Source organism: Phyllostomus hastatus, unplaced genomic scaffold (assembly GCF_019186645.2).
Source record: "Phyllostomus hastatus isolate PE091 unplaced genomic scaffold, TTU_PhHast_1.1 phas_contig_150, whole genome shotgun sequence".
NCBI lineage: Eukaryota > Metazoa > Chordata > Mammalia > Chiroptera > Phyllostomidae > Phyllostomus > Phyllostomus hastatus.
Window position 1 is genome coordinate 825,978 of NW_025333611.1, and position 25,107 is coordinate 851,084.

At 68.4% G+C, this 25,107-nt stretch overlaps 1 protein-coding gene across 1 annotated transcript in view; it reads right to left on the reverse strand.

The window, feature by feature from the left end:
* The window catches only part of MAD1L1 (mitotic arrest deficient 1 like 1), a 108,463-nt gene that overhangs the window by 58,978 nt on the left and 24,378 nt on the right, over positions 1-25,107 (reverse strand). The window contains exon 10 of the mRNA XM_045824591.1: positions 20,300-20,386. Coding sequence (XP_045680547.1) covers positions 20,300-20,386 — 87 coding nt within the window. The remainder of the gene's footprint in view (positions 1-20,299; positions 20,387-25,107) is intronic.

Consider the following 25,107-nt stretch of genomic DNA (forward strand, 5'->3'; position numbering starts at 1 on the left):
CTTTCCGGTCGGGCACCTCAGGTCCTTCGGCCGTCGGACCCGCCCCCTGCTGCTGTGGAGTCAGAGGTGCACTCCTCTTCCTTTCCAGGCCACGGCCGAGTTCCAGACTCAGCGAGAGCCCGGCAGGGGCTGCCGCTGGTGGGGAGGGGCCTGGCTGGGAGGGGCAGACGGGGTCACTAGCGTCTGATGACACGCGTGTGCACTTAGGAGCAGCGCCCCCGACCTCACGCGAAGGTCTCAGCCCTTTGCTAGCCGTGACCGCCGCCTCGGCAAGGTCCTGTTTAGGAGCAGACACCACTGACGCCCTCCTCCCATCTAGAGGACTCCCGCAACAAGACCCAGGGCCGGGAGGCGGTGCCCCGCTGGCTGGCGGGACGTGAGCGCGAGGGCCCAGCCTGAGGCCTGCCCAGTCAACACCGCCTTCCCGCGGGGACACAGGCCCCACCCCGGAGGGCGGGCACAGCCGCGGCCACCTCCTTCCCGCCCTGCTGCCGCAATTCTGACAGCCTTGCCAGGAGGAGCCCTGGCCCACGGGACTGTCCAGCCCCCAAATGGGGGAGTCAGACCCAGAGGGACGCAGGAGAGGACGCCCCAGGGGAGGACCAGAGCGGCAGATGAACGTGGCCTGGCCTCACTCGGGCCTCTGCCACAAAGCCGGCCACAAGCCAACCACGTCCCGAGAACGTGGTGGTTGAAGACCAGGGCTGTCGGGTCCCTCTAGTCAAGAGGCTCCAGACCAACCGCCCAGTCACCCAGGAGGGACAGGACAAAGACAAACAGGAGAGCCAGAGGCAGGTCGCCCCGCCACTGGCTCTGCCTGCACCCCCACTCGGGGCCCTGGGCGGGCGCCCCCACCACTCTGCTCTTCTCCCCAGAAAGCAAAGGGGCAGAGGAACGGGGGAGGGCGCAGCCACGACCCCGAGGCCACGGGCCGAGGTGCAGGATGGGGCGTTGACGGAAACAACACCAGACTCCCGGCCAAGACGGGGGCACAGGTGGACACACTCACCTCCTCACACAGCCACCCCAAAACTACAACTAAAACACAGAGCCACCGTCACCCAGAACCACCAGAAACCGAGCTGAACGGAAGTCTGACGACTATGAACTGAAGAGTCCACACCCATCCAGACCGGGAGCAGGGGCGCAGACACAGAACAGGGTGGTCCCACCCCTACCTGCGGTGGATAAAAACTTGGGGGGAGCGGGGGAGGGAGGAATCCCAGCCCCACACCAGGCCCCACCCCCCGGGCTCCCGTGCCGAGAGGACAGATCCCCACAACTGCTGGCTGCAGAAACCAGTGGGGACTGAGCTGATGGAAGAAACTTCTGGAACCCCAAGCGGTTCCTCTTAAAGAACCTACACCCACTTACTCAGACTCACTCGCTCTGAGCTCCAGCACCAGGATAGCAGCTTGGAAGGCACCAGTGGCACACAGGGAGAAACCGGGGTGTCTGGCATCAAGGCAGGAGCTGGGGGGACCTTCTGTCTGTTCTCCCAGACAGAAAGGCGGGCAGAGCCACAGAGCCAGCAGGCCGTACTCAAGACTCCATCGACCTGGCTGACACTGCCCGCCCCCTCTCCGGCCCACACTGGAGACCCCTGAGACTGCCTCACCCAACTATGGGCCCACCCAAGCTGTTAACCAGGACTTCCCCAGATGAATGGCTGGTCCTGGCTCATGCTGCACGACTTCCTAAATCCTCCCAATCAAGCAACAGCTAAGGGGTCCGAGGCCTGGCACTACAGCAGCAGCCTACATTCACAGCTTGGCTTTGCCTGGGAACCTCCAAGCCCAGCACAAGTAGCAGCCATCTCAGATAGCTCTGTAGCTCAGGCGGGGTGGCCCTGGGGAAAACACTGGTGGGGCTGACCTTGGCCTGCACCACAAGGGAAACCCCAGGGCCAGTGCACCCAGTAGGCAGCCACAGACCACATTGGAACACCACCACCCTGTCTCTGCACAGATGACCCTCCATGGATGGCAGAGATCAGTGGCCGGTGGTCACAGCCAGTCCTTGCAGCAGACTGGCCTGGATAAATGCCTCCCATTGACCTGCCAATGGCAATCAAGGCTCAACTTCAAGAGGAGGGTGTACTCAGCCCACAGAAAGGGTGCACCTTGAGCACCCAGCCTGGGTGATACGGGATGCTACGCCACTGGACCTTATAGGACATCTACTACATTAGGCCACACTACCAAGGCACAGAGTCAAAGCAGCTCTGCCTAATGAACAGAAACAAACACAGGGAGGCTGCCGAAACGAGGAGACAAAGAAACACGGTCCAAACGAGAGAACAGATCAAATCTCCAGAAAGAGAACTAAACGAAATGGAGATAAGCGATCTGTCAGATGGAGAGTTCAAAACACTGGTTATCAGGATGCTCAAGGAACTTAGTGAGACCTCAGCACCATAAAAAAGACCCAGTCAGAACAAAAACTATACTGATTGAAATAAAGAACAATTTACAGGGAAACAACAGTAGAGTGGATGAAGCTGAGATTCGGATCAATGATTTGTAACCTAAGGAAGCAAAACCAAAACAACAACAACAACAACAACAACAACAAAAACCAATCAGAAGAAGAAGAAAAAAAAAAAGAATCTAAAAAATGAGGATAGTGTAGGCAGTCTCTGGGACAACTTCAAGCAACCAATGTGGGCATCATACGGGTGCCAGAGGAAGAAGAGAAAGAGCAAGAAATTGGAACTCTATTTGAAAAATAATGAAAGAAAACTTCCCTAATTTGGTGAAGGAAATAGACATGCAAGGCCAGGAAGCACAGAGAGCCCCAAACAAGTTGGACCCAAAGAGGCTCAATCCGAGACACATCATAATTTAAATGCCAAAGGTTAAAGAGAAGGAGAGAATCTTAAAAGCAGCAAGAGAAAAGCAGGCAGTTACCTACAACGGGGTTTTCTTAAGACTACCAGCTAATTTCTCAAAAGAAACTTTGCAGGCAAGAAGGGGCTGGAAAGAAGTATTTCAAGGGATGAAAAGCAGCCAAAATTACTCCATCCAGCAAAGCTATCATTTAGAATCAAAGCACATAAAAAATTTTTTCCCAGACAAGAAAAAAATAAAGAAGTTCATTGCCATCAAACCACTATTATATGAAACGTTAGAGACTTATTTAAGAAGAGAGGATCAAAACTATGAACAATACAATGGCAATGAATACGTACCTATCAACAACTGAATCTAAGAAACAAACTAAGCCAACAGGAAGAACAGAGACAGAGCTGTGGACTGGGGAGAGCTGTGGCGGGTGCCAGGAGGGAGGGGTGTGGGGGAGAGTGGGTGAGGAGGCGAGGGGACTGAGAAGTACAAGCGGGGAGTAACCGAACAGCCCTGGGGGTGTAACGTGCAGCGCAGGAAACGGAGCAGCCAACGGATTTACACATGTGACCCGTGGACCTGAACGACGGTGTGGGGATCGCCTCAGGGAGTGGGGGGTGCTGGGTGGAGGGCCAAAAGGCAGAAAACCGGGACAACTGTGACAGCAGAGTCAAAACATAGTTAAGATTTTAGAAGACAAAAGTAAAGTGAAACGAGGAGAACAGCGTCACTCTGAGAAGAGGAGGGAGGGCCCCGACCCGAAGCCTGGGCGTGGAGGAGCCCGGCCCCGCCTCCAGGCACTGGGAGGGGGGCCCATGGGTTCCCAGGAGGGGCCGTCCGTGCCCACCTGGGCCCCCCAGAGCCCCGAGCCTGCTGAATGGCAGGCACCGAGGTGGAGCTGCCGCGCGGCCTGTGCAAGGACACACGGACTCTGCCCCGGCTCTGCGGGGCTCCGCCCTTCCACGGCTCGCAGACCCCGGTCCGTGACCCCGTGCCCACCAGGGAGGGCAACAGTGGACAGAGAGGGGCTTGTCAGAAATGCCCACGTCTCAGCTGCCACGCAGACCTGGAGCCAGCAGCCCGGGGACGGTGTCTGGGCCCTGGTCACCGAGGTCCTCAGGCTACAGCCCCCAGGAAACACCCCGAGGCCTGCAGTGCAGGGCCCCGGGGCCACTCTGAGGTGCCCTGTGTGACCCACCTGGGGCAGAGGGGGCAAGCTGACCCCATCCAGGCGCTCAGAAGTGCCTACTTCTAAAGTGCTGACCACAAGAATCCCCAAACAGATCCTTTTAAGACGCGAGCTAGTGCCGGAGAATTCCATTGTGTACAATGTAACCGCGCCTCCATTAACCACTCGGGGCTCCATGAAAGCAGTTCCGGGGACCGCGTCCGCTGCAACCCGCTCGCCAGGCCCCACCGCCGCGTCCCGGCGTGCGTAACTGGAGTCTCGGGCCCGCGCTGTGTCGGAAGCGGGCAAGGTGCCATCACAGGAAGAGCGCGCTCCCACGGCCGCTGCCTGCCGTTCAGCGCGCAGAATGCGCACAGATGTTCCCCGGAGCGCGGGGGGCGGGCGGCTTCCAAACGGCACTTTTTTCGTTTGAAACTTTATTTGAAATGAAAAGTTATTTAGGCGGAATTCACACAGTGTCTTCCCCCTTTGTTTCACTTGCTGCGGGGCACTCCTCTCAGAGGCTGCTTCTGCTTACTCTGATTTTCCATTCTCAGGCGCACATCTGTGTTTGGGTCTGAAAGCCTTTTGTCTGCGCCCGGGGGCCCCGGGGGCCCAGGACGGCCTGAACAAAGCCCTTCTGTGGGCGCCCGATGGCGATCGCCAGGGAGGCCTGCCCTCCGGAGGGACCCAGCGGTCACAGGTGGGACGTTAGCCTGGCCACCCCGGGGGTCCCTGGACCCACCGCCCCGCCCTCACCCACCCCTCGGCTGAACTGCCCGCCGGGCCTCCCGCGGAGGGCAAGCCGACCTCCGGGCTCCTCGCTGCCTGTGCCGCGTCGACCGCGCTCTTGAAGGCGCTGCCCGAGCTCCAGCCCGAGCCGCAGCAGGCCGCCGGACACCGGGGGGGGGGGGATGGGCAGCGGCCCACACCTTAGCTCAGCTGCCCGCCAGGCCCTGCCTGCACACCGCACTGGGCGCCGCAGAAAAGGGTGCCGTGACCGCGCACCATGAGCAACGCTCGAGGCCCCGCCTTGGGCCCCGCAGTGGGGAGGGGAGTCCAGGACCCATGGGCATCAGAACGCACGAGGACAAGGGGCCCGGGCTGCCCAGCGGCCTCAGCTGCGCCAGCCCCGCCCCTGCACAGGACAAGCCCGGCCCGCTCCGCAGCTGGCCTCCGGTGCCCGGGAGCTGGCAGGCCGCCGGTGCGGCCTAGGCAGTTTGAGGGCTTCTCTGTTTCTGTAGCGCCCACGGAGCGTGCTCCGGCAACACACACTTTTACACTCCCTCGTTGAATGTTGCCATCAGAAGCGCTAGCCCGGACCATCTGCTAGATGCGCAGTTTAGGAACTGAGGCTCCCATCTGGCAGGGCGCCCGCTCGGGGGCTCCCTGCGCTGAGCGGCAGCAGCACCTTCTGACAAAGGGGACGAGCAGGTCATCGAAGCCCAGGGGTGGCGGGACAGTGAGGGTCCCAAGGCCACCCCACTCCACGTCCAAGGGGCGGTCCGCCCCGGCTGCGAAGCAACAGGGATTTCTGCGCGGTGAGCCAAAACCGTCCTCCTCGGGCTCTGGCTCCCCGGCCCGCACACGCCCACCACGGCCTGGACGCAGCGCCTCACACGGTCCTGAAAGCTGCCTCAGCCGCCAGACGGAGCCTCTCCCGGGGGCCGCGTCTGCCAGGGCGTTGTTTCCCCAACACCGCCACGCCGCGGCTGTGGTGACACAGACACCAGGAGGCTCTCGGCTCCGCGTTCCGGGGAGAGGTGCCAGAGGGGGCACGTGCCGCAGAAAGGGAGGGTGGGTGCGGCCTCGAACCACAGCCCCTGGAAGTGCAGGGCTCTGACCCGCAGGGAGCAGGCGGGGGTCTCCGCCGGGCTGCAGTGTGGACAAGCACGGCCGGGGGGGGGGGGCTGTGTGTGTGTGTGTGCACGGGCCCTCCCTCGTCCACCTGACACAGCGGCAGGGGCCCAGCAGCGACACGCCACGGAGCACAGCCCCTCGAGACACGCCCGCAGGCACGCGTGGTGCAACACGCGCTCCGAGACAGGCGCGCGCTCCCTGCCGGGGCCTCGGGAGGGGCGGGCTGGACGAGAGCTGGCCTCAGGGCCACCCCCGACCGCAGGTCCCCGCAGGGCAGGGACCAGGGCGTGACGTCTGCAGGGCAAGGGCCCAACAGGACGGCTCTGCAGGCGCCGCCGGCTGGGCGCTTCCACGGCGACTCTGCCCCCACGACTGGCCAGCAGCAGGAGCGCAGGCGCCGGGGCAGCGAGAGGACACGCCCGGGAGAGGCGCGGGCGCGCAGCAAGGCAGAGGCCTGCCCCGGAGGGCGAGGGCCGCCCGGGGCACTGAGACCAGCGCCCTGCCCCTGAACTCCCGGTCAGTCCTGGCCTCGCGCCAAAGAAGAAACGGAGTCGCCACAGCCCCGGCTGCGAGAGACAGGACAGAGCTCCGAGCCGACCCGCAGCGTGCGGCACCCTGGGTCCACGGGGCGTCCCTGCTCCATCTCCAGTGCGTGTCCCGGAGGGGGCCTGGCCGTCTGCCCGCCCTCCCGTCCCGGGACACTGTCCGCCCACCACACCCCGGCCACAGGGGTAAGCGCGCAAGACAAGGCCACGGTCACGACCCCCACCCCCACCTTCGGACCCGGCGTGGGCACCGAGGCTGCGGGCCCCAGCAGCCACACGGCCGGGGCGGTGCAGGGGGGGTGGGCGCGCCAGCTCCACTCCTGCCTGTCAGCGGCCGAGGCTGGTACAGACCCCCGCCACCCCCAGCGGACGCACCCCGCATTTGCTTGCCACGGTGACGGCCGGGCTTCCAAACCGGCCCCCCCCACCCCCACCCCGCAGGCTCCCTGCTCCCTGTGCCCCTCGCAGCCGCACACGCTTCCTGGGCCGAGTCAGGGCTGGACCCGCAGGCCGGCCCCCCTCCCAAGGCGCACCCTGGGAGGGGCTCCACTCACAGGGCGGCAGCCCGCGCTGAGTGACAGCGGCATCCGGCGCTCGGTGCTGGGGAGCTGGTCTGGAGGCAATTAAGCCTCTTTCAGAGAGGGTTTGGCAGGAGGTGCTGAATCGATACATTCCCTCCAGTCGTGCGTCCCTGCAGGTGAGGAATCAATCAGGCCAGTGCTCCCAATCTGTTCCTGCTGAGCCGAGAAGCAAAGCTGTTTACCATTCGGGCCCAGAAATAAATAAATGAAGCCACCAATTAGCCGGCACCCTTTGTTTCTCTGGCAAAAGCTTTTAGTCCCTCCGAGAGAGCCAGGCCCCTGCCCGGCTCTCCATTAAGGCCCAGGTGGGTGCCGAGGGCCGAGCTGTGCTCGTGACTGGGGCAGGGGGTGGGGGCAGCCCGGCCCGGAGACCAGAGACCGCACAGGCAGCCGGTGGCCACAGGCCCCTTCTCCCGGCCGGATGCTGCGGGAGCCCCAGGCCCCGGGACGAGAGCGCCCCCCACCCCTCAGGGCAGCACCCGCAGGCTCTCGGCCGGCCGGCCCCGGGGCGCTGGCAGGGCAGCCTCATCTCTGCGCACGTGCTCCCCGCCGCCAGCCCCCCAGCTGGGAGCAGCTCCACGTCCAAGTGCGGGGCTCGCTCTCGGGCCAGCGGACACCGTGTGGCCGCCAGCGTGCACACGCCAGTCCCCACCAGGGCAGTCCCTCAGAAGGACCTAGGACCGGTCACCTCACCCAAAAAGCCACCAGAAACCAGGTGAAACTCCTCCACCAGAGCCAGTGAGGACGTGACAGGCACACGGGTGAGGGCCCGGGGAGAAGGGCCTGGGGCTCTGCTGCCTATGCCGGGGGCGCCGGGGGCGGCAGCCCGACCCTCCTGGGACGAGGGACACAATCAGCGGCAGCCTCTTGTGGGCGTTGCTGGTGTTCACCGGGAGGGGGGCTGCAGGGGAGGGGCGGTCAGAACCGCGGGGGACGGACGAGTGAGAACGCAGGCTGGCTGGCCAGCAGGGCCAGGCAGGCAGCGGAGCGGCCACCACTGGGGGGCCCAGGAGAACTGTGGCCTAACGGTGGCCAGGGGAAAGGCGAGCCGGGCACCCTGGGAGCCCCGAGCCCTCCCACAGCCCTTAGAAGGGCCAGGGCCACCCGCCTCGCCAGGTGGGGCAGCCAAAAGAGAGGTCAAATGCAACACCGAGGTCTCGCAGCTGGCAGACCCCAAAGCCAGCTACAGACCCTGGTCGCAGGCCCCAGAGGTGGGGCCGGAGAGGAGGAGCATGGCCACCTTTTTAGAGAACCCCCAGGCGCTGCAGGCCAGGGCAGGCCGGGACAGGGCCCGCAGGGCGGGGAGCCCCGGCGGGAACCCAGGCAGGGAGGGAGCGTCGCACCTCGGGAGGGGGCGGGGCGGGGCGGGGCCGGAGGCCACGTGCAGCCAGGACGGACAGCGACAGGCGGGGCGGGCACAGGCCCAGCACCGTGCTCTGAGCGTGGGCGGGAGGAGGGGAGCCCCGGCCAGGCCCGGGCCACCCTGCCAGGGCCCCCTGCTGCCCCCTCCGGCCCCCGGGGTCCACCCGGGGGCTCCAGAACACCGGGTGCTGAGGCCCTCCAAGTCTGTGACTCAGACCCCGTGTCTCCAGGGCAGGGTTTCGGCACGGACTTGAAAGCGTCCCCTGGAGAGAGGCGAGGGCTCGCTGTCCAGGCGGGCCCACCAAGGGACCAGCCTGGGAGCGGCTGCAGACGGGCCAGGAGGCGGCACGGGTTTCCATGGGGCGTCCTGCGCAGAAGACGGGCTCCTGCACCGCCAGGAGCCCGACTCCAAGCGTGTGAGCCCCACCGACGCAGCGGGGCTGCGGGAGCTCCTGCCCCGGCTCCCGCCCCACGGCCTGCCGGGCGCTCACCAGCAGCTCTTGAAACAGACCGAGGAGACAACGACGGGAGAGAGCCCTGACGTCTGTCCAGCCTCCGAGCCTCGGGAAACGGACTACCTGAGAAGCCAGCTCAAAGCACCGACTTGAAAGCCAGCCAGCACTCAGCTCCGAAGAAGTGGTCAATTAGCACCCGGCCTGCTGTCCCTGTGGCTGCTGACACTGTGGTTCTGTCTCTGAGACAAGCCAGTGGCCGCCAGCCAGTTCCCGTGTGACCTCCCTCAGGAAGGGGCTCCTAGTGACCGGGGGCCATGGGTGAGCCCCCCGCCGCCAGCTCCAGGCCCTGCCTGGGGCGCCGAGACAGGCCTGGGCGGGAGGGAGGCAGCAGGAGGCAGGCTGGGCGTCCCGAGAGCCGAGCAGGGTGGCAGGGAGAGGCACCGCACGCACCCCTCAGAGGGCCGGCAGCTGCGGTGCGGGGCACACAGCTCCCGGTGCGGGGGGGCGGGGGGGCGCTGCGCAGGGGGCACACCCCGGGCGGGGCAGGGCAGGCAGCAGACAGAGGTGCTCAGGGCCCCGTACCACTGCGAGGGGCCGGGTGGGGGCCTTGCCGCAGGGACCCCAGAGGGAGGTGGCGGCGGCAGCACGGCCCGCGAGAGGAGCCCGTGGGGGAGAACGGGCCGCCTCCGTCCACAGGGCACGGCCGCCAGGGCCTGCCCCGCTCCGGGGGCCGACCTGCAAGGCGGGCCATGCCCTGTGGCGCCCAGTGCCAGTCCCACAGAGCTGGGAGGAGCAGTCTGGGGGGCGCTGGGTCCCCACGGACCCGCCGCCCCGGGGACGGCGCCGGCACCGGCACCTGCCTGCACACACAGACGCGGTGGTCGGACACCTGCCCAGAGCCTGTCTGCAGGGGGGCTCCCGGCGCTCCTGCGTCTCCCATGCCTGGCCAGGGGACCGGGGGCCGCGACAGAGGGAGGACACTGCCGAGGAGCCCAGGGCGTCTGACGGGAGAGCAGGCGCCACCTCCCGTGGGCCCGCCCCGCCCAGCAGCTGCCCCGCGCAGCTCGTGGCCCCGCGTGAGGCCCGGCAGGGGCTCAGGGGACACACTGCCCTCCCGCAGCCCCCCTGTCCCCAGAGCAGGTGTCTGGGCACGTCAGACAGGACCGCACGCCCTGCCGGATGGCGGACAGCATCACGGCACCAGCAGAGGCCGGCACACAGGGCTCAGCAGGCGCCGGGGCCCGAGGTCTGCACCAGGGCCCCAGGCCCTGCCTGCGCCCCGCTCACCTTTCCAGTGCCCAGGGACGTGGCGCCCAGCTGGCCAGCAGAGCCCTGGATCTCTGGAGAGAGCTGGACACAGACCAGGAGCACTGTGTCGCCAGGCCAGCAGAGAGCTCCCAAGGGTGGCCACTGGCCGGCCAGTAGCCTGCCCTGGGGCACTGCGGCACAGTCCTGGGGCCACCCGCACATGCAGAGACAAACCACCCAGGGTGCCATGTGACTAGGACGAGGGCGGACTAGAGAGAGAGTTACAAAAAGAAGGACAGTGGCCACATCATGAAACTGCCACAAAAGGTCCCCTGGGAGCAGCCCTCCCTGTGACGGGCCCCTGGGAGGCAGCGGCTGGCAACGCTGTCAGAGCCGGCTGCGTAGGGGCCCCCAGGCCTTGGCGGGGCTGTGCGGCGGGGGGGGGTGCCCCACACTGCAGCCACGCTGATCTGGGCTGCTTCCTCTGCTCCGGCCTCACGCAGGGGTGGCCGCCCCCAACACGGCCCGTCACGAGCGGCGGAGAGGACAGAGCTGAGAAATACTCGCGCTGACCCTGGGCCCTGGGGGTGAGACGCAGCTCTGCCCGTGCACAGGACATCCGGGGGGCGGGGGGCCGTGGGAACCCCATGACCTTGGGCCCCCAGGCCTGACCTGGGGGCAAGTCACCCCTCCCCAGGATGCCGCGGTGTGGGGTTCCCAACATGACCCTGAGAGAGGGGGTCTTGCCTCTCCCGCTGCGCCGGCAGCTGGGAAAGGGCTCGGGCCTTCTGCTGCGCCCCCCGCAGGGGCCGGTCCCGCGGCAGCAGTCACCCCGGGCCAGGGCTCCCGGGCCGCCCGGCCGTCCCGGCCCCAGCGCTTGCAAATGGGAGGACAAGGGCTCTAAGCAGAACCCGCCCTGTTCCCCGGCCTTTGTCAGAAGCTACGTTAAAGTGGCTTAAGCACAATAAAATCTGTTACGTTTACGGCAAGGAAATATGGAAAGACAATAAAATTAGCAGAGCATAAAAACGAAAGAACACTGAGCGTGCTGCAGGAGCAGGAAGGAGCCGCCGAGACTAACTGCTAAGTCGGAGGGGGTTTAAACCAGTCTGAAATTCCCAGGGACGTCTCTGCCTCCCGCTGAGCCCCGTCCCTGGGGCTGGCCCCCACCCACAGTGAGCAGAGGCCAGCCGGCCAGCCCAGGCGTGCCCCCCGCCCCTCCCCACCTCGGGGCTTCCTGTTCTGCTGGACGCCGACCCGCCTCCCCACCTGCCCCCCACGACACTGGGGCGGGGCGGGCACTCCCGAGAGAGTCCGCACCCTCACGGCCCGTGGGGCCGCCCACGCACGCCGGCCACCTCACCGGGAGCGAGCGAGGGCCCCTGCCGGAGGCGGCAGCACCAGGCGGGTGGGGCGGGCCCCACTCCTCTCCAGCCTCCTCTCCCGTCCCCCCGCCACAGAGGAGCCAGACACAGCCGTCCTCGCAGCAGCCCCGGGAGTCCGGCCGCCGGGAGAGCTGCTTCTCCAGGTGCACCCTCGGGGCTGGCACCTGCTTCTCAGGTCAGGTTCGGGTCCACAGAGCGCCGGGCGGAACCAGGGCGTGCCGTGCACCCCCCTGCCCCCCGGCCCTGCTGTCAGCAGCCTGCACCGGCGTGGAGCCGCTGCCACAGGGCGGACCAGCACCGACACAGTTACTGACCAAATCCAGAGCTCACACGGGGGCCCCCCTCGCCCGTGGGTCCCACAGACTTCTACAAACACAGAGTGTCACACGTACACGGAGTGTCACACGTCCACCGAGTGTTCTCCCAGACGGCACCTCCCGTGGGCTCTGCCTGGTCTACTCCCACCGTCCCTAACCCCTGGTGGCCACCTGCCTCCCTTCTGTCCCCACTCGTGCCTCCTCTTCCGGAACGTCACGCACGTGGCGTCACGCGGCCTCGTCACCCTGCTTTCGTCGCCGAGTCACGTGCGCTGGGGGGTCCCTCCGGCCTGGTCGCGGCTGAGAGCTCGTTTCCCTTCAGGGCTGCAGGGTGCCCCCCCCCAACCGCCGGCCGGGCCTCGCCTGTTTGCCCGCCGCCTGCTGCAGGGCGTCCAGGGGGGGTGGGTCTCCCGTTCCGGTGGCCGTGGACGAAGCTGAAGGAAGCACCTGTGCACAGGTTTCTGCGAGGATGTGCGTTCTCACTCCTTGTGGGCGAACACCGGGGAGTGGGGTCCGTGGATCCCACGGTGAACGTCTGCTCAGTTCTGTGAGAAACCGGCGACCGCCCTCGAGGGGCCGCCCGCCCGCACCCCCACCGGCAGCGAGTGAGCGAGCGCCCCGGTCCCCGCACCCGTGGGTGTCCCCGTGCTCGGGACCCTGGCCGTCGTGACAGGTGTGCAGTGGCATTTGCACTTCCCTGGTGACGCGGGGGGAGGAGCGTGTCCCCGGGGGCTGCTTTGCTGTCCGAGGAGCGTCCCCCTGGGGGGTAGCCTGGCCAGGCCTTCTGCCCACCTTCTAGCTGTTCGGTAGTTCTCTCTCTGTGGACGGGGATGCCCCGCCTGCCCCGGTCAGGCGTGTGCCCTGCAGACGCCCTCTCCCGCCCGCGCTGGTCCCCCCCGAGCAGCAGCTCCCTGCCCGGATCCAGCCCAGCTGACCAGCGTCTTCTCTCGCAGACGGCGCTCGTGACGCCGCGTCCAGTGGCCACTGAGAAGCTGAGGGTCGCTCGGCCCGCTCCCGCTGCGCCCTGCCACTCCACGGCCCACCCCGTGGATCCCACGGAAAACACGCTCCGGGCTCGTCTGGTTTGCTCGGCACGTGGAGGTCCGCTTGCCCCGGCACCTTGGCCAGAATGCTGCCGTCGGTCGCAGTGCCACCCTCGGGGCTCTGTCAGAGGTCGCAGGCCGTGCTTGGGGGGTCTCCCTGGGCCCGCAGTTCTGCCCCGCGGGTCTGTCGGTGGCGGTTGCACCGACGCTGCGCTGTCCCGCTCACAGCAGCCTCGCAGCTTGGGGAGCTCGTCCTGGAGCCCGGCACCGGCAGCCCCGCGGCCCCGGGAGCCGTCTGCCGCCTCCGCAGACGCCCGCTGGGGCCTGGCTGGGGCCGCACCGCCCCGCGCGCCCCTGCAGGTGGGAGCGCGGACAGGCTGGCGAGGCGGGGTCTCCGGTCCGGGACCGTGGAGCATCGCATCGCCGCGTCTCCTTACAGCCTCTCGGGTCCTTTCCTCGGAGTTCTGTCACTTCCTTGCGAGAGTCTCGAACGTACTTTGTGACGTTTACACTTGAACGTGTCGTTCCACCTGGGCCTGTGGGGGGGGGCGCAGGACTGTCGGCACTGTGCAACGGCACCTGTTCGTGACTGCAAGTCCCAGCTGCTCGCTGTGCCGCACCGCGGACCGACGGACCCGGCCGTGCCGACCTGGGACCCCACAACCTGCTGTAACCGCCTGTCAGATCCGGGTGTTTCGGCGGATTCTCTGGGTGTCTGTGTAGGCACTCACGCCATCTGCAAACGATCCTTCCTTCCTTCCTTCCTTCCTTCCTTCCCACCGCACAGGCCTCAGGTCCTCCCTGTTGTCCTGCGCCTCCCAGGGCGGCGTGGACTGAGCCCCCTTCCCTGACCTTGGCGGGGGAGCGGCAGGGTGGGTCCTCCGCTGGAGGAAAGGGGGATGTGTGACAAGACGCCGCTTCTGCGCCGCGACAGGGAGAACCTGCCCGCTCGGACGGCGGCGGCAGCCCCGAGCCCGAGCGCGCCCAGCAGCCGTAAGACCCTCCGGGGAGCCGCCGTCTTCTCTCAGCAGGGACTCTCCTGGGACCCCCGCGTCTCGGCCTCACCAGAGCCCCGTCGGTCCCCCGCCCCGGTCCTCCCGAGCAGGAACCCCGGCGAGGAACAGCGGTCCTGCTGGCAGCGATGCAGGCATCCAGGCTCGCCCGCCCCGACACGCGGCCCCGCGGGCCCCCTTCCTGAGATGTGCGTGGCGCCTCCCCACAGAAAACCGAACCTCGGGACACCTCCCCGGGTGCCGAGAGACTGGTGTCCTCGGATTTCGAATGGACACACGCTGCCCAGGGCCCTCCAACTGCAAACCCGGAGTTCGAAGAGACGCCACGCAGAGGGCGAGGCCAGGGGCAGGGGGCGCCCCAGACTGGCTGGCACGCGGCCCCCCGTCCGCACGACACGGCGCTCTGAGCACCAGCAGTGCCGCGCGGAGCGACCCGGCGCTGCAGGTCACGGAGGTCCAAGGGGCCCCCCCTCCTCCGACCGCAGATCCGTGTGGGGCCAGATCGTCCTCCACCCACACGGCGCCTCACGGAGCGAACGCAGACGTGAGAGCCAGCTGTCTTCCACTAGGCACACGTAGGGAGCCCCGGGAAAGTGTGAAGCCGTGTAATTCTCTCCATTGCATCTTCTCAAGCAGAACTGCTCAGTTATCTGGGAGAGAGGAACACTGTGCGAATGAGAAGCACCCGTCAGCTGACTCCTGCACGCGCCCTGACCGGGGATCGAACCTGCAACCTTTCTGGTGCGCGGGATGAAGCTCCAATCAAGTAAGCCACCCGGCCAGGGCAGGGAATGTATCTCTCACAAACCCCTTTTACACGAAGAAGTAACGAGTCCTCTTCAATGAAACTACAAAAACAACTGTAAGTGACTGTGCAACCTCTCGTCCTGACGCTCAGAGACGGAGCGCGCTGACTGGTGGGCCCGCACACGCGAGCTCCCCGCCCTCAGCAGGCGTCCGTCCGCGCGGGGGGGCCCCAGGACTCGGGGCGCGGGCGGGAGCGTGTGCGCTCCCAGGGCCGCGGTGCAGACGTGCGGTGCGGAGCAGGAGGGGGCGGTGCTCAGCGGAGCCCCGGGAACCTGTGCCTCCAAGAGAAGCCCGGGGACCGGCGTCTGCAGCACGCCTTCCCCCGCCCACTAACCCCTCAGCGGCCGCCGGGAACCCGCAAAGCCCTGGCGTTCGGGAGCACAGCCGAGCCCGGCCCTGCCAGGTGACCTCCGGCTCTCCGGCGAGGCCCCGTGGCCCCAGCCTCCCGGGCAGAAGGAGAGCCCCTCCCGGGCGGGCAGGGGCCAGCGCCCCCCTCGGGAACGTCTGCCGCACCGGGACCAGGACTGTGCGGAGCCAGCCGACCGCCTGCCAGAGCTGCCCGGCCGAGCAAGCCCATGCCGTCCCTCCGACGGAGTCCGCGGAGCTGGGTTTCTCCACCCCGGCGCCGGAGGAGGTCAGAAGATGGGTGGCCGGACCCTCAGGAGCCCCTGCCCCCTGGACACCTGGTGTGAGACAGCGGCACCGGCAACACCGGCGGGCGGGGGGCACAGGCGGTGGAGGCAGACACCGACCGCCGACAGGAAGGGCCCACGAGGCCCGGGGGACCCGGCTGCAGCATGAGGAGCAGGCGTCCCCCCCGCCCCCCGGGTACAGGGCCAGCGCAAGGGTCGGGGGAAGAGGGCGTGTCGGGCTCCGGGTGCGACAGGTGCCGCACGCACACGCGGTTCTCTGTCCCCGATGTGCCGTCCGGTCTGCGGCGGGATCTCGAGCCCTCGGAGGCGGGACCCGCCCCGCGGCCCGAGGTCGGCTCCCACGGGCCCTGTCCTCCCACGAGCCGACGGAGGCCTCTCGGCTGCGTCCTCAGAGAGAGGCGCTCTGCCACCTCGTGACCGCCCCAGGTCCCTCGCAGCTGCCGGGTCGTGGGGCTGAAGCCACCGGGGGAGGGAGACCTGCTGGGTGTCGGTCACCGGGCCCACCAGGCAGGAGAGTGTCCTGAGACCGGCGCAGGACGCGAGAGCTGCGCCCGCACTCGGGCGCCAGGAGTCCGTGTGCGCTTTCCCGCTCGGTCACGCGCCCCCCCCACCCCCGCCCCGCACCCCCGCAGCGCTAGCCTCCCGGCTGAGCAGGATGGCCCCCGCCCCAGGCCCCCGCAGTCCACGTGGAGCTGCCAGGGCGCTTGGGCGTCGCCAGCAGGAGGGCCCGGCTCTCCCCACGCGCAGCCACGGCGGTGTCAGACTGGAGACGCCCTCCAACACGTGGACACGAGCAGAAGAGGGCCGCACCGGAGTGTCCGCTGCTGCACAAGGGGTGGCGTGGGGGAGCCCTTCGGCCGGCCTCCGAATGCTCTGGCTCCTCGGTGCGCCCGAACCCTCGCCTGGGCGGAAGGCACCCACGGAGGCCCGGCCGGGGAACGCTGCTCCACCCACGCGGCGAGAGCATGTGGTCCGGGCTCCCCGGTCCAGTGAGCCGAGACTGAGGGCGGGCTGGGCATGGCTCAGGACCACACCCACACCGACCCTCAAGCCGCTGTCGGGCCAGAGCGGGGCTCCCTCCAGGCCCCGAGCTGCCGCACATGCAGGGCCGCAGTGACGGGGGCAGCCTAGTGACCAGCCCCTCTGGTGCAGAGGGTGAAGAGGAGGGAGGGAAGAGTCCAGCCAGCTCCTGGGGACGGCAGGACTCACCCACAAGAGGCCACCCAGCAGACCTGGGTAAAAGCCCAGCCACCTCCAAAACCTGAGTCTTGACCACCTCACATCCATCGCCAAGAGGGGCACGGGGGCACGGTCCCCGGGACATGGGAGATGTCAGGGTCCCGGCCAGGAGACGCCCAGAGGAGTGACAGGCCCCCGGGCCAGGTGCAGACGGCCCCCCACGCCGAGGGGACAAGGGCACGGCTACGTGGACCTGGAACACGCTGGCTTCCGGAGCGGTTTTCCTACAGCAGCCACCACAGAGCTGGCTGCTCAGAAACTGATTTCATTTTGAGGATGAATTTTTTCCAGCGCCTGAATACAAGGGGAAGTTTCACATTTTATCCACTTCCACATCCCTTAACAATAAAACTTATTTAAAAGACCTATGAATATGCAAATGCCACTTTAAATATGGAAATGCGAACCCCGCAGGAAACAGTCTGGGCGTGCGGCACCAACGGCGGCTTGTCTCTCGGCGGCTTGTCTCGCTGGGGAGGGACCCGGGCTCTGGCGGTGCAGGCAGGTGGGGAGCTGGGTGCTGCGGCCGGTCGAGTGGAGCTGGCCCGACCTCGGCCGCAGCCTGCCCTTGCCCTCCGGAGGCTGGCCCCGCCTGCCGCCACCTCCAGAGCCACAGGGACGAAATCTAGTGCCCCTGCCAGGGCCACCTCCAACGCGGGCCCCTCGCCCGCCCCAGGCAATGCGGTGACGGGGCGCGGAGGGAGGGCTTAGGCCCGCCTCACCCCGGGCAGGGTCGGGAGAGCCGGGGAGTGGGGGGCGGTCCCCAGGCCCCAGGTGACACCGCAGGTAAGCGGGCTCCACGGCGTTGAGCATAGGGACAGAGGCTGGGCCACAGCCCCGTGCAGAGAGTCGGCACCTCCTGGTCTGCACCTTCCGTGAAAGGACCAGAGGTCGGTCGAAGGCCTCGGCTGGCAGCGGGCAGGGCCCGTGCTGGGCCACACGGGCCGCCCCAGGGGAGCAGCGCCCGGGGGCGCACGCACCAGAGTGCGGGCCTGGGAAGTGTGCGGCCGACGACCCCGACCCGGTGAGGCCAGGCTCCCCCGAGAGCCCCGCGGCCCTGCCCTCGGGAGCCTGAGGCTGCTCCCGCTGTGGTCCGGACCAGCGGCGTCACCTCGGAGCCTGCGGGGGACACCGCCCCTCGGCCCCTGCGCTGGGCGCACTGAGCCGCAGCCCACGTCGGAGCACCAGCAGGAGGCCCCCTGCGTCCAGGCCGTGGACGAGTGCCGCGCTCGTGGCTGTCCCGGGACACCCCATGGCAGAGAGGGGCCGGCCGAGTGCCCGCCCCAACGCGGGAGCCGCGCTGTGACGTGTCCTTTGGGGAGTTAACCCCCCTCCCCCAGCACCAGTGGCCGGAAGGTCCGCCCATCACGTCCCGACGCCAGCTCCGCACGAGCCTGGGAGAGGCGCGGGGGCCCTCTGCCGCTGCCGTCCGGTGCGCCCCAGACAGGGCGGGCCCCAGGCCCAGCCGCCCATGGAAGGCCACCCCGCCCGCAGCCGCACAAGTGGGGACCCTGAGCCAGACTGCCCGCGGGCCCGGGAGGGCCAGGGCAGTCTCCGAGGGGTGGCGGGGGCCTCGTCTCAGGGGCGGAGCCAGACGGTCTGGAGAACGACAGCAACTCCCACGGGCCCAGGCCCACACACAGTGGACGGTCTAGCCCACCCTGAGAGGTGCCGTGTGGGGCCTGCAGAAGGGTCTCTGGGGGAGCCGGGGACCGCGACCTTCCTTCGGCGAGGGGAGAGAGCAGGAGGGGAGGGCAGGGCAGAAGGGCCATCCCCGGGGACGTGTCTGGCGAGCTCCCCCAGTGCCTGTCCTCGGGCCAGCCCCCCTCGCCCTCTCTCACTGTCCCCCCCACGTCTGCGCGCGGTAACCGTGCTCCACTCCGGGAGGCCCCGGGGGAGGCGCGGGGGGCTGCGCGGGAGACGCGGCTTCAGGTGCTTCAGCGCCACCTCGCGGCCAAACGCGGCACTGCAGGCAGGGCGGCGCCCCGCAGGCCGGCCAGACGGCCTTGGTCCCTCCCTTCAGCCACAGCGGCCGGGGGCTGCCGGGCTCTCTTCTCCGGCCCAATGGCCAAGCAAGGAGGAAGGAGACTTGGGCACCAGAGTGGAGGGGAGCCCCGCGCAGGCGCCCCAGAGGCCCGGCCCACGCCGCAGGTCCTCCCGAGTCCCCAGAGAGGGAGGGGGACACCCCCGACTCCCCGAGGAGGAGCCCGTGCCGGCGTGCGTGTGCGCCCTCCAGAAGCTTCCACACGACAGGAGGCCTGCGCAGAGGCAGAGCAGACCCCACGTGGGGGGAAGAGGGGCCGGAGGCCGGGGCCAGCATCCCGGTCATCAGCGTGCCCCGGGCGGCGGCAGAGTCAGCGAGGGGCAGCAGCACCCCGCAGGCCCAGAGGAGCGCCCAGGCGAGCACCGTCCACTCCGGTTTCCGGGGGGTTGGGGGGTTCCCTCCTCTGGCCGGCCGAGCCGGGCAGGCCCCCCGCCCGCCTGCGCGCCGCCCGCCGGCCCACTCCGCAGCCACGGAGCACACGTCTCTCCTGCTGCACACACAGCCCCACGCTTTCTCACACTCCCACCCGAGTCAGGACACGTGTGTGTGTGTGTGTGTGCACATGTGCACGCCCCAACCCCCGCCCCCCGGCCAGGGCCTGCCCGGCGCACAGCAGCGCTGCGCCCGGGGTCGAGGAAGAAAGCGCACGCTGCTGAGGGCAGGGGCCTCGCAGGCACCGCCTGCCCGCCCGGGAGGGTGCCACAGGGAGGGGCCCTGCCCACCGCCGGCCGGACAGCGGCCTTCCCGGGCGCCATGTGCTGGGAAACGAGACACCACGCCACTCGGGTTGAACGCGCAACAGCCGAGCGTGCCGTCCGGCAGACGCTGCGCACTCAGCTCTGGGCCGCGGGCCTGCCGCGGTGCGGGTCCCAGCCGAGCACGGGACCAGGGGCGGCAGCCGGGCCGGGGCACCCCGCCAGCTGGCGGGGCTCCGGAGGCGCCCACTCGCCCGCCCCCACTGGGGCCGCGCCTGGGCAGGCGGGACAGCGCCTGGGGGGGAAGGGCGGGGCTGACATGCCGGGAGCAGAAAGGACAGGAGCACCAGTCCGCCCCCCCGGGAACACCGCCGAGGGACGTGGCCTGACACGCGTTTCGGGGGGACCTGTCCCGTGACTGTCGGGGCGGGCGGGCAGTGCTGAGAAGAGGCTGGCCGTGGGGACGAAGGCAGAGCGGGGTGAGCGGTCTGGAGTGACCGCAGGTCAGGGGGACGCCGCCGAGGAGCGAGCGTGAGGACGGGGCCGACCGGCAGGGCACCGGCGGCACCGAGGCGGGCACGGTGCTGCAGACACACGTGCACCGCGTGTCGGGAGGACAGCGCCCACCCAGGCCCCGGAAGAGGCCGCGTGCCCTGGGCCTCCGGACCAGCGGCTCTGGAAGGAAGGCCACTCCGCACGCTGCAGGCACGGCTGCCGCAGCGCGGGCCGCATCCTGGAGGCCCCAAGAGGCTCAGCGGACCTCCCAGATGCCGGAGCCGGGCCCACCGTCCCACGCCACGGGGACCCTCGGAGCCCCCGCCGCCACCAGGACACGGCGCTCCTGACCCGGGTCCCGGAGGCCCACCCCCAGAAACGCAGCGGTGCCCGGCACAGCGCGCCCCCTGCGCGGGGTCTCACAGCCCCGGGGCAGACACGGGGGCCGACATGGGGGCTCGCCCAGGCCAAGGCCGGCGGGACAGCGAAGCATGCCGCACAGCGGCCCCGGAGCCGGGCCCCTCCCCAGCCAGACGCCGGGCCTACCTGCTGGCGATGGAGCTGTTCCTGTCCTTGAGGGCCAGCTCCCGCTGCTGCAGCTCCACGACGAACCGGGACAGGTCCTCCGGGGTCCTGCGGGCCAAGAGCACACCCTCAGCACGGGCACCTGCCCAGGGCTCCCCCGGCCCCAGCACAAAGCACGGCCTGCACGTCCCGCGTCCCACTGGGGAAACGCCTTTTGTAAGTCTGGCTTCACTTCACAGCGGAAATGGGGTCCCTGTGCAGCGGCCGTGAGGTGCCGTGTGACGGGCAGAAGCGCGTGCGCCCTGCCCCTGGAGCGGAGGAGCAGCCCCGGCACCTCCACTTCCGTTCCCCCTCGCCCTCGAGACCCTCGGCCCCAGCACCAGCCCCGGAAAGCGAGAGGCGCCCTCCGGAGCAGCGCTCTGCGACTTCGGAGCTGCCCGGGGCCAACTGTCTCACTCGCGCCCACTGCTCGGGGAAAGGAGGGGACAGGCCAGGGCGCCCTGGGACTCAGGACTGTCCTGTCCGGAGGGAGTCGTGGCGACACTGCCGGCACCTGCTGGGAGCCCCAGGTGCGAACGTGGAACCACGAAGGCTTACTTTTTAATGTTTTACTTATTTTTAGAGAGAGGGAAGGGAAGGAGAGAGGGGGAAACATCAATGTGCAGCTGCCTCTTGTGCACCCCTTACTGGGGACCTTGCCCACCACGCAGGCACGTGCCCCCACTGGGAACTGAACTGGCGACCCTTTGGTTCGCAAGCTGGTGCTCAGCCCACGGAGCCACACCAGCCGGGGCATAAGGGTTATTAAAGAAGCACAGCCTTCACCTCCCATGAAATCAACAACCAGAGGCCAAAGCACCTCCGACCGCCAGGAAGAGGGTTTATTTTCCAGGGCCCTCCCTGGGTCTGCTGGGGTCAGAGCTACTCAGGGTGTTGGCCAAGGGGCTCCCGGGGTCGGGGGCCCTCTTGCAGCGGGCGGGACGGGGCGAGTGCTCCTCCAGCCCCAGAACGGCGCAGGCCCGCCCACAGGAGGACCGCCTCTCAGCTGCTGCCTGGCGTGAGGTGCTCAGGGGGCCACGGGACCCTCCACCTCCAGCCGGGGATGGCAGGGCAGTGGCAGTCGTAGCCGCAGCTCAGGCTGTGGCATCTGCTGCTCCTCAGTCTGGCTGCAGCTGCGAACCCTTCACCTCTAGCTGACGGGCCCGAAAGGGGAAAGAGGGGAGTTTCTTTGTTCCACGGGCAGCGGGATCCTGACTCCACCTCAGAGGCACACAGAACAGCGAGGCCGGGGACGGGGTCGGCCCAGCAGACTCCTCCCAGGGAAGGCAGCTCCAGCCCCAGCAGCAGCTACTTCGAGGCCACTGTCGGCAGAGGCAGGGGCTCTGGCTGACGCCCAGAGCACCTGTGCGGACGGGTCTGAAAGAGGAGACCCGGCACGGCCGTTTCTAACACGAAGGCAACAGCGACAACCAGGACCAGGCAGCAACTCCGCACTCCACAGAGGGGTGCAGAGGGCCACCTCGCAGTGCCTCGGAGCGTCAGCTCCTCCCAGGCCCCCCAACCAGCACACCCCCACGCATGGGCCCCCCCCCCCAGCCCTGCGCTGGCCTCTGCATCCTGGGGGCCCTGCGCCAGTCCAGACCCAGCTCCTCCCTGGGCTGCTTGCAGCCTCGAGGCCCCAGCCCCAGACTCAGGCTGCGTGTGTCCGGCCGGGGCTGCGGACTCTGGAGCTAGGAGCCCTTCGCCTGCCGTGCCGCCTCCCCCGCCCCAGGCCAGGCTCCTGCCCACCCTCCTCCCCAAACCCTGCTCCGTCGTCCGCTGCTCCGTCGTCCGCTTCTCCGTCTGGGAGACAGAGACGCAGCCGCGCCCCTGCTGGCTCCGGGCCAAGCAAAGGCGGACACACCGGGGCTCCCTGCCCAGCCACTCCGGCCCACCGGCAGCCCCGTCAGAGCCGCCCTCAGACCAGACCCCCACCGCCCATCCCCTTGAGCAGCACCAGGGCACCAGGCGCCGGGCCGCCCTCCTTCCCCGGACCAGAGCGGGGGCCGCGCGACGGTCCCCTCACCCGGCCCCTGCCCCTCTGGAGCCCGCTCCCCACACGGCCGCCACAGCGCGGTCGCCCACAGTGCAAGTCGGGGCTCACGCCTGCCCGGGCAGCACTCCTCCGAGCACCCCACCCCGAGGCCAAGGGGGAGCCGTGCAGCCTCACCGACGCCTGCCGTGGGCTCGGGCCAGCTCCGGCCTCCGGCTGCCCCTCCTGGGGGCCTCGCCCAGGCAGCCCCGGGGCCGGCTCCCTGTCCGCTCCACCAGGCCTCTTCCCAGAGCCGCCGAGGGCCCCCGGGCGGGCCCCGGCTCCACACCGCAGGCCTCCCTCCCTCGCCCACGGCCTGCCCAGCGCTCTGCCCTGCACCGCTTCCCTCCGCAGGAGGTGCCGCACCTCAGCCGCTGTCGGCGCTGCCCCTTCCTCCGCGCACGGTGTTGGTGGTCTCTCCGCCTCAGCCAGAACGCTCGCGCCGTGATGGCAAGGAACTGCGGACTCCGCCCGCTTTCCCCCTGGCCCTGCGCCTAGACAACGCCCGGCCCGCCAGGGGGCTTCCAGCGACCGTCAGCTGCCCGGCCAAACCTGCCCGCACCGGAGCTGGACGTGACCCCGCGGGGCCACCCGCCCAGCCGTGCCGGGGAAGCAGGGGTGCTCGTGCGCACGGGGGCATCTGTTTGAGACGAAGGGGCGCGGCCTCGTAGGTGAGCGCCCTGCGCCACCGCCGCCACGAAGACGGGGAAGGAGGCGAGTAGATGGCACCGGTCTGCACGGGCGGGGAAGTGTCCGGAAGGAGAAACGAGACAAAATCGGGCCCTGCTGGGCTAGAAGCGCCCGGCAGCATGCCTGCTGAGAGGGCTCTGGTGCTCGCGCCGAGGAAGCGGCGCCGGGTCAGGGGGCGGCTTCCCGCAGCCCGGCAGCCCGGAGACGTCTCCCGAGAAGAGGAAGGTCCCCCGGCACGCGCCCACACACAGTTCCACGGCCACGCGGTCCTGAGTCGGCCTGAGCGACCGGAGCCACGGGTCGCGGTGACGGCAGCCTGTCTCACGAGGGGGCGGAAGCGCCCCAGTAAAAGGCTTCTCGGGGGAACGGTCAGCACTGGTAGTCGGCCCCCGGGGTCGGCAGGCGCACGGAACAAACTCTTCACACGTCCAACGCGTGAACTCAAAACACTACAAACGCACAGTCGTTCCCCAAGCTGCAGACTTCCGTGAGTCCACTAATCTGAGTTTCATCTCACACTTTCTGCACAAGCCACAAAACGTAATCCATGACTCTAACTCTGTTTCCTCCACATGTTACGGCTTCCTTACTCTTTCCAGCCAGTTGCTGTGTTCAACAGCAGTCTTTCGGCAGTTTTCCTCTGAGACTTCCCGAAGCTCCGAACTCTGTTCCCCCAGAAACACGGCTGTCTTCCCACGCTGGTGCTCCCCCAGCCCCCCTGGTACTTGACTAACCCGAGTAATCACGGTGGGGCGCGACACCGGCAGGAAAGGCCGCTGCAGGTGGACGGCAGCACCTCCTGGGAGCGGGGCCGGGCGAGCGCGTCGGCGCGCCGTGAACCCGCACCATGAACACGGTGGGGGCGGGGGGGGCCGCCTGGCACTGGAGGCGGGAGGCCGGGGGAGCCCCACGGCGTTCGCAGGAGCTGTGCCCCTCAGCGTGCAGGTGGGACAGGAGGCACGGGGGCTGCGTCCACCCCTCCCTGCGCGTGCGGCGTTCCCAACTTTCACAGCCGGGAGCGGCCTGCGCCCCGAGCACGCGCCGTGCTGCAGGCTCCGCAGGACTGCGTGGGGTGAGGCCGCCGGGGCGGAGGGGCGGGGGCCAGGGCCCGGAGGGCGAGGGGCCTGGTCTCTGAGGAGACTGGCCGGGCCCCGGGCCTGCAGCTTCTGGAAGCCCTCGCAGCCAGGCTGGGGCTGCAGCAGCAGGGCCGGGCTTGCTGGCGGCAGGCACACCCACAGTCCACTGGGAAGGCGAGTCCGCGGCCAGTGGCTGGAGAAGTCCGCGCTCCTCTGCGGGAGAGGAGGCCCCGTGGTCCGGCGGTGCCGGCCTCGGTCAGGGCGGCTGGTGCGCAAGGTCGGCGCAGCCACAGCTCCGTCTCACACACGGGACCCGCACGCGGACAGCCGTGATCGGCAGCGCCGGCCTGACCGCGCCCGTCCAGGGGCCCCAGAGCGGCTGCAGCCCTGCCCGGGACGGGCATCCAGCCCCACCTAAAGAAGGCCGCTGTCACCCGGCCGTCCACCAGCCAGCAACCCGGCTTAACCGTTTCAGGGAAACGGATTACACGGGTCCCCAGACACACGTAAACAGAGTGAAGAGACTTCACATCTACATGCGCTGCCTTCGAATTCTCTCTGCCAGCTCAGGCAGGATTACGAGGACTTCAAAGCAGCCTGGGCTCCAATTAGGCTGTGTGGCCACCTCCGGGATGCTGGAATATTCTTCTGATTAACGAGAGGCGCTCTTTGAACCGTGTGAGCTAAAAAAAGCTCTCAGAACCTTTCCAGCAAACGCCGCCATTCTCTCGCCCTGCCCCCTCGCTCTCTGGAAGAGCCCATCTTCTTGGCGCTTCCAACGCCCCGAAGGGCGGCCGGCCAGCCAGCCCAAGCACGACGTGGGCCGGGCGCACTGACCCTGAGCCGTGAGCGGAGGGCCCGGGGGCCCGGCGGTCAGCCTCCGGGAAGTGGGGGCACCGAGGGGCCCACGTGGGCTTGTGAACCGAGGGGCGGTCGAGGCTCACCTCCCCCCACCCCCCGACTCCACACTGAGACGTCCGAGGTGCTCCTGA